The sequence below is a fragment of the Diorhabda sublineata genome, chromosome 8 (genome assembly GCF_026230105.1).
Source record: "Diorhabda sublineata isolate icDioSubl1.1 chromosome 8, icDioSubl1.1, whole genome shotgun sequence".
Classification (NCBI taxonomy): domain Eukaryota; kingdom Metazoa; phylum Arthropoda; class Insecta; order Coleoptera; family Chrysomelidae; genus Diorhabda; species Diorhabda sublineata.
Window position 1 is genome coordinate 16,469,129 of NC_079481.1, and position 9,016 is coordinate 16,478,144.

The 9,016-nt window shown below is 30.9% G+C and overlaps 1 protein-coding gene across 1 annotated transcript; it reads right to left on the bottom strand.

The window, feature by feature from the left end:
• Nucleotides 1-2,528: 2,528 nt before the first annotated feature.
• On the bottom strand, nucleotides 2,529-8,494 carry LOC130447347 (40S ribosomal protein S15Aa). The gene is made up of 3 exons (XM_056784120.1): nucleotides 8,402-8,494; nucleotides 7,790-8,090; nucleotides 2,529-2,846 (listed from the first exon to the last, which is right to left on the bottom strand). Exons 2-3 carry the CDS (start codon nucleotides 8,086-8,088, stop codon nucleotides 2,753-2,755), a joined length of 393 nt encoding a protein of 130 aa, XP_056640098.1. The 5' UTR covers nucleotides 8,089-8,090; nucleotides 8,402-8,494; the 3' UTR covers nucleotides 2,529-2,752.
• Between the last annotated feature and the right edge of the window lie 522 nt (nucleotides 8,495-9,016).

Here is a 9,016-nt window from a genome sequence, read left to right on the forward strand (position 1 = left end):
AGTTTCCTTAAGGGCTCGGTGTTATCTAACTCTCCCCTATTTACAACAAAAGTGAAAGTTTTTAAAAAATATCTAGAAGTTTAAAATCATTCAAATATAAATGAACGTTATGAACTTTATATAACTTGAATAGAACAAAATAACAAAAATTTTGAAAAATAATCTTTGATATACTTTTGTTACTGTTTGCATTTTTTATGATTGTTTCCATACATGGTTGGGAAACCAAGAGAGTTTTTTCCAAAGTAAGCAAACTGAGGCAGTAAAAAAAGTACCGAGAAGCACTGGCAGCAGGAAAGTTTAAGAACCGTTATACAATTAATAAACTTAATCAAAACCAGATCAATGAAGGTTCGTTTTTTTTCTAAACTATGTGATGACAAAGGTGAGCAACATTCATTGCTTTTGTACTATAGCGCCAATTCTCTGCTAAGAGTGTTTGGACTTAACACAAATTGATGAAAGTTTTCTCCTTAAACTGGCGTTCCTGAAAGACATTTTCGAACGTCTGAATGGAGATTGTTCGTTGTTTTCATTTTCGAAGCATTTCCTACAAGAAAACAATTTAAGCCTGAAATAAGAAATGAAAAAAATGTTGACTGAGCACTTGTCTAAATTACAGGGTTATTTTGAAGCCTACCCGCCAAAAGATTAAATCAAAGCGCAACAGTGGGTAAACAACCCTTTTTAAACTGAAATCCCTGAACACTTCAGTAATAGAGAAGTAGAACATCTGATTGACATTTCAACGGACTTGTCACTGAAATCAAAATTTCAGTCCCAATCCCTGTTTGAGTTTTGGAGTGGTACTGACAACGAGTTTCCAGTGTTGAGCAAGAAGGCTTTGCGTGCTGTGATTCAGTTTGCCAGTTCTTACCTTTGCGAATGTGGTTTTTCTGCTGTTGCAGTGATGAAATCCAAGTATAGAGCAAAGCTAAGCATTGAAAAAGTAATTCGAGTGGCTCCATCAAAATTTATTCCCAGATACAATGAACTTATAAAAGACAAACAAGCGCACATTGAAACAAAAACATACGGAATTTGTTATTATCTGTATAATTTTTTGCAAGGTGGCACTTCATTCAAGTTCAGTTGTTTTAGAATTCCTATAAAAAAACGGAGTTGTGTTTTCCTAATGTTTGTTTCGAGTAGATTTTTTGGCAGTAAATCATGTATTATTACAACTTTTGTATGTTGTTAAATGTTATTTCTTGACCTCTATAAAAAGAAGGTAAACCTGGTAAACTTTGTGAGGAACTGAACAATCTGTGAGAAAAGTTTGAAATCCAAAATTGTGTGTTGCTATAAAAATAGTAACAATCTTATTTAATATGTTATGTTATATTAGAATATACTGACAATAACTAGGAGAGAAATTAAAAGTATAATGTAATGCAATGCAAAACATGTAAATTATTCTAGGTGCGCCACCATGCCATGTTTATACTGAAAAAAAAGTGAGAAATAAACATATAAAAAGCCCCTTTTCCATAATTTTCTTTAAAAGTAAGTAGACAGAAGTGGAGTAGGAGTGTTCGAACCCAGAATCAAACACTCTGAAAGTCTGGGCAACACACCAAGCATTTTTCAAGCAGAAACCTATGCAATTGAATGTGTTCGGTTCAATCTGGAAAGGAACTAACGCAAATAGAAGATCATTCTGTCCGATAACCAAGCAGCCATTGAAGTTCCAATATCATAAAATCCAAACCCGGGACACACCAGAGTGAAGGGAAATGAAATATATGATAAGGTCGCTAAAACGGAGGCAGATAAACCCTTCATGGGACCTGAACTCTTCAGAAAAAATGGAAGATAGACTAGAAGCAAAACCAATTATTGGGACAAACTACAAGGGCTGAGACAGGGAGACTTTTCTGGGAAACTATAACCAGAGAAGATTTACTGAATGAATCAACCTTAATAAGAACAATCTACAAATACTAACAGAAGTTTTATCGGGGCACTGTCGCCTCAATAAACATCACATTCTATAGAAGTGTAAGTCTATGATACTCTGTATGTAAATGTATTTATCTATATGTTTATTTTGTATTTTTTCGAATGTAATAAAAAACTGCCGATTGTCTCATTGTTTTTTGTTTCATTTCTGAAGCCCCATTCTCTCCATCATTAAAAATGAGAATGTTTTGAGACTTTCGTCCACTTATTTTTCGAAACAAATCAATGGAATTGTATCAACCAATATGATCGTGATCGTTTTGGTTGATACTACTCCATTGGGTTGTTTCGAAAGATTTAGATTTAAAATTTGAATTATGCCATTAAAAGCAGAAAAGAAACTATTGTTTCATGTACGTTTAGTAGCGGTCATGAACCAAGAGATGGCGCTGAAACGAGAGCTCGAGTTCAATGGCCGAAATTACGCGGATAAATTTATCTACATTGTGATCGGACTATAAATTTTAATCATTTTCCGAATTCTCTGATGAATACCAGGTATACAAAAATACTAAAATCAGTTAATAGAATGTAGAAAATATGAAAAACCCAACAAAAAGTAAAAAACTAATTAGTATACCAACTTAATAAACATAAACTAGAAATGCTTTATTTTTTATACTAATAATCACTCTTTGTTAGTTGATTCTCATATGTTTAAGTTATACACACAGTTACCGATGTCCTTAAAAAATTGGAAAGTCCTACCAATTTATAAAATTTCTTGGGTGTCAAATGACGAAAAATCACATGTTGTATAAACAAAATTTATTAAATTATAAATCTAATTTTAGAAGAAAAATCCAAGAATTTTCCCTCCCAGATGTTTCCTTCTGGCTTCTTCGTGATCCATAATACCCCCACTGGTGGTCAATACAACATAACTGTAACAACATTATATAATTAATACCTAACATTATTGAAATAAAAACACAAATTATAGTCTATTTTTATATATGAGAGAGTAATAAAACTTAATTATATTAAGAATATTCGATTTTAGGTTTTTCCATATGATAAGGAGGTCCAAGTTGTGTGTACTTAATAGTTTGGTTTGAAAAATTTTGAAGGGCAGCGTAAAACGCTAAAGTAGAGAAATTTGGCGTTTCAGGCTGACAATCATTTGAAAAAAAGATTTCGAAGGAAAGTACACGCTTATTTTGGAAAGAATTTAATTTCCGACAGTACGCAAAGTTCTTGTCACAGTTCAAGATGATAAGGATTACCCTGTACTGAGTCTAAGCACACTTTGGAAAATTTTAAAAGAAATAGGTTGTCGCTATAAAAAGTATTCCAGAAAGTCTAATTTAATAGAATGAAAAGATATTGTTATATAGAAGAGATAACCTAAGGAGTATAAAGGAAATGAGAAACCAAAGAAGAAATATATTTTATTTAGATAAAACATAAACCAATGAGGGACATACACCAAAATTTTGGCAAACTGAAACTATTGACAAAAATGAAACTAATACTAAGACAGGGTTTTTGAATAATTAATCTACAGGATAGGGGCGTAGACTAATAATATTACACATCGACAGTTTAAACGGTTTTGTGGTTTTGTTAAAGGTAGTTTTAAATCTACTCGCTCCGATGACAACCATGTCGACAGACATAAATACTGATGACAAATGATATATCTTCCTCAGAACTATATAAAAGTGTAATAGATAATGGAATTTATAAGTAGAGACTTTTAAAAAAATTGTCCACAACCAAGCGGTTAAAAGGAGATTTATAGAATTGGCTGATTCCAAAGAATATCAAGTTCCATCTTGGTTCTGTGAGAAAAAAATTTCACAAAAAGAAATTAAAAACATATGAAATTGCAGAAAATCTTTAAATGACAGTGGTTGGATTTCCATCATTGAGAACTAATCCCGATTGAAGTGGTGTAGACATAGATAAAGGGAGAAGCTTAGAGTAAAAATATTTCATTCAAAATAAGTGATGTCAAACAGTAATTTTTGGAGGCTGTAAATAATACAAACCCTAAAAACTGGGAAAAGGCAGTTAATCAAATGATTAAAAAAGAAAAAATGAGGAAGTTCGCCAATATTACTAATGAAATTAACAAGCCCCTCATGTAAATATTGGTTATGAGAGTTTATATTCTGATTACGATTTTGATTTGGATTTGTAAGAAGTAGCTCTACTTAAGCTGCTGAGTTTTTATATTAAAATTATTCTTCACGATCTACACTTGATTAAAAATCGAAGTTCAAATCCTTATTCCTATATAACCAATATGACACAATGTTCTTCATACCCTATAGAAATATTAAACATTTTAGAAAAAATTTAACTTTTTTACCTTCAGCTCTTTGGAAGTTATAAGCAGGTTAATTAAGTGAAAATATAAGGGTACCCTAAATATATTCATTATATTTATATAAATATTATTTCATACGAAAATACTCGAGGCATAACTAGAAAAAATATTTCAATTGTTTACTAAAAGAAGTGATGCGCCTATGGATTCCGAACGCTTCATCTTTTTATTACTCTCTCATTAAAACAATAGACTATACACAAAGGTAACCAGTAAATCCCTAATTTGTATTAAAATTCAAAGTACTGATGGGCACAACTGATTTGATTTTAATGTTGACAAATTTGTCTAGTACACTCAAATATTTACATTTCAATGGTTATCAAATGATGATCTGTAATACTGGGATCTGATGGGAGTTATAGAGAAATTAATGAGCTGCAAAATGAGTTGAATTAAATGTAATTTCCAAAATTCATAAGATGATAATATGGAATTCGAAATAAAACTTGAAATAGCTTTAAGAAAGAAGAACTCAATATATCTTTTTATTACGAGCAGCAGTATTTTGAATGATCAATTCAAAACATTAACATATCTTATCAAAATATTAGTTTCCAACCTCAACCTGGAGATCAAATAAGTTTGGGAACATATTTACACATGCTTTGAGAAATTCTCACTAACATTTCAGCCAATTTGGATGCTTAGTTTCTGTTCAACAATCATACAAGTAAGTCGTTGTAAAGATGTTTTGAAAATAGAAAAAAATAAGTATTGAGCTGACATTAAATGTTTGTTTTTGGACAAACAATATGCCTCTGCAAATGAAAAAGAAGTTAGATACTGTGTATAGAGACTCTGTACCATCATTTACAACCAGAAAACTTTTGGCAGTTTATTTTAAACATGGCTGTATCAACTTGACTGATGAAGAGCGTTCAGACGACCAAAATATGCGACGAGGGTATTATCCAAAAAATTTCAAGTTTCCCTTGTAGGAGAAAAATTTTGAACAGACGATGATGTGATAACATATGTAAACGTATTTTGAGTAGATAGAAACGATTATTTGGAAACATTAAAAAGGTTAGAGCATCACTGGACTAAGTGTAAAGAGTAAAAAGAGACTACATTGAAAAATAAAAATGAATATATATCTAAAAAATGTCTTGTTTCTTTGTTAAGTCAGAAACTTTTGAAACAACCCTTATATGGAGTATACCAATTAATGGATCATCATTGATTCTGTTGACTATTTTTATAAGGTGGACATAATGGTCAACTATCAAATTTTTCTTTTTGCCAATTAAAAGAAACAAAATTGGAATGCCATGTCTTGATCATTGGACAACTTGTATACATTATAATTTTTTAAAAATTCAGCACTCTTAGATATTGAAAATATTGTATCAGTTCTTTGGAGCACTTGCCTCTCTAAGCACAAAAATCTGTAGGAAAACTAGAAAATATGAAACTAGGTATAGTTGAAAAATGGGTGTACTACTCACTTTTCAAGAAAATACTATAATCTCTATGAAGCAGGTATCTAATAATATTGAGTGAAGTTAGCCAATTATCAGTAGCACAAATTTAAAAAGCATATAAGTTACATATTTATAATCATCCAGCACTTATTGTACAAATACTCAATTTTGAACTGCCTTTACTCCTTATATCTCTTTTAGTAATAAACCAGTCATCATCATCGTGCAGTTTTATCTCTTGGATTATGGCTAGAGCTTGGGGTGCCTACATATCCTTTTATTGGGGTGCATTACTCCCCTTGTTCTTTTGTTATAGTTTTTTGTTAGTCCTAGCTTCATTTGTTAGCTTCCTCCATTCTTTTCTGTTTTTGTATTTGGCTTTCCAGTATACTATTTCTAGGATTGGGACGGAAGAGGATGTCATGGTTACGGTGAGGCAGTGGACGGGTATACAAGATATTCAGACATTAATCCATACCGCTAGAGATAGAGAAGCCATGAAAAATGTGGTCGCGAACATCCATTAATGGATAAGCATTAAAAGAAGATTTATAGGATTCTGGCATCTTCTTTAATTTGCTTTCTCCAGGTATTTCTTGGTCTGTCTCTGCCTCTTGGCCATAGAGGTATCCATTGTGTTATCCTCCTCACCACTTCTATAGGTTTCCTTGTGTCCTGTCAAATTTAATCTTAATGCTTTTATATACCTCCTTACATTTTCTCTTCTCAGTACTCCTATTTCTTTATTTTTCTTTAATCTTCTATCTTCATGTCCTGTAATATGTGATCCAAGTATAGTTTTCAGTATTTTTATTTTGTTCATCTTTATATCTTCTTCTTCCTTTTTATTTATGACAGTTGTTTCCATGGCGTACACAATCACTGGTCTTATTAATGTTCTTTGTTATTCTTTCTTTCTTTCTTTCCATTTGTTATTCCTAGATAATTGACTGATGATACAGTTTCAAATACACATTTTTGTGTCCTCAGGTGATCCATTCCTCTTTAGTCTTGTTGATTGCCTTTATTAGTTCTTCTTTTGTATTAACCAATATTGTTACATCGTCTGTGTATGCTACTGCTTGTATTAGGTTTGTTATAAATTTTTATTATTCAATTTTGCTTTTCTCATTACATTCCCCAAAATCATATTAAACAGGGTTGGAGAGATTTAGTTGCTTTGTTTAACTCCTTTGTTTATTTCTTCTTTTAATGTATCCAAATATCTTACATTGGATTTCTTATTTTGTGATATAACTTTTATTAATATCTTTAATTTTCTGGGTACCTGGGTAGTGTCTCTAAATATTATATCAGTTTTTGTCTATTTATTGAGCCAAACGCACTTTTAAAATCTATAAAGATTATGTGTAGCTCTCTCTATTGTATTCCCACGTTTTGTATTATTTGGTCTATTGTGTGGATTATATTGATTGTGGATTGCCTTGGTTTCAACACATTTTGGTAGTCTCCCAGTATGCTTTCTACATTACAATTTTTGGTTAATTGTTTTTCAATTAGGTGAACTTTGTAATAATTAATTTTCCTCTATTTTTAGGTCTTCCATTCAGAATGGTGAAATATGTACAAAAACGCATGTTTATAAATGTTTTATCTACTTAGACTTCAATTTTTGGTAATAAAATTATGTTGCGTATTTTAATTATATGTCTCCTGTATTTACTTTTTTTTCGCAAAAATGCAGTTTATTTTTTAATATTTGTGGTAGAAATCTGTGAATAAATTTAAACAAGATATGTTCATAAACATTTCATGATAAAAACATACATAATACTATTTTTCACAACTGTAATGATAAAATCGTGTCAAAACAAACACTGTATGTTATACTTATGAAAAACTTTCAACTTCCTGTCAACATTTTAATTCAAAAATATCTAATTCCATTTAGTTTCAGTCAAAAACAAATATTTTCCCTCATATTGATCGATTTAGGAAGTGTGTGAAATGCAATTTGGAACTAAAAAATATCATTTTTCACTAAAGGTCACTCCACAGAATAAGTCTAAGAAAAATTAATTCATACATTTCATTAAATACTTACCCAAATTGACGAGAAGGAAGTAAGTTATTTGTCCATTTTTCAATATGTGTAATAGGCACATCAAATCTGGGTGAAATCACTCCACATTTATTTAATCTTCCAGTCAGATTAACTACTATTTTTCCACTCCTATGGTCATCTACAATTTCGAATTCTCCAATGTAACCATGTTTCATCATTACTGTTAAAAACTTTACAACTACTTTTGATGACGGCCTGATGAGAACCTGCCTCTTTCCCCGTTTTTCTGCATTATTAATAGATTTCAGAGCATCGCTCAATACGTTCATTCGTACCATGGCTAAAAAATATAATTATTTACAAGGAATCGTGGAAAATTTGAGGTTATACTCATAAAAACATTTTTTTGTTTTGGTAGTAATTGTAGGAAATATCGAGTTGATTTACATACATAAAAACTTTTAAAATATTTATACTTAAGAGTAGTTGTGAGGGCACATACTATGATCTTAGGTATCCAATTTTGTTTACATTTTTCTCTACATTTAATGTTAATGTAACATAAATTTGTACAAAATATACTGGTGCATTACTTGAAATATACAAATTATGGTGTTTTATAAAACGATGACAAATATTATGGACAATTACCTAGGATTTATTTAGTGTTTACAGATGAACACTTCACCTTCACCGAACACGATTAAAAAAGAAGTAGTATGGAAAATGACCGCCAGAGGATACTGACATATGTCAAAATGGTCTTCTTTTTCTATCTCGATGACAATTATTCCCATATGAACTACAGCTGATATATGTCTTGGTTATCTATTTGTCAAAATTATTTTACATTTTCGGTTATCTAGTCTCCATGGTGTGATTAATAAATACCAAGGATGACGATTTTTTTCTAAGATGTTAATATCTACGATAATTTTCAAATTGGTATACTGCAGTTTAGATATGGATATAATTATAATATGTGTAATCATCACGTGGCTGAAACTAATGACAATCTGGTGTTTTATCTATGATCGTATATTTTATCCACTTTATAAATAAAATAAGTGTAGATTTTCGTCTGTGACATATTTTATATTCTTACGACTATACCGAAACTATGATCGGGCTAACTAGATCATGATATGAAAATTCGGAAATTAACCCGGATCGCGTCCACTGTTGTTCGTAAACTGATAGTTCTTCGGATTATAGTCATATGATAGTAAAATCCCTGGTAGACCAATGGGTAAATGCGATTAGCTG

What these genes read in the sequence shown, in the direction of transcription:
- LOC130447347 (XM_056784120.1), bottom strand. Translation starts at nt 8,088, where the DNA reads ATGGTACGAATGAACGTATTGAGCGATGCTCTGAAATCTATTAATAAT. An exon ending in CTTCCTTCTCGTCAATTTGG is followed by an intron (nt 2,847 to 7,789) that starts GTAAGTATTTAA and finishes ATGTTGTTACAG; the next exon opens with TTATGTTGTATTGACCACCA.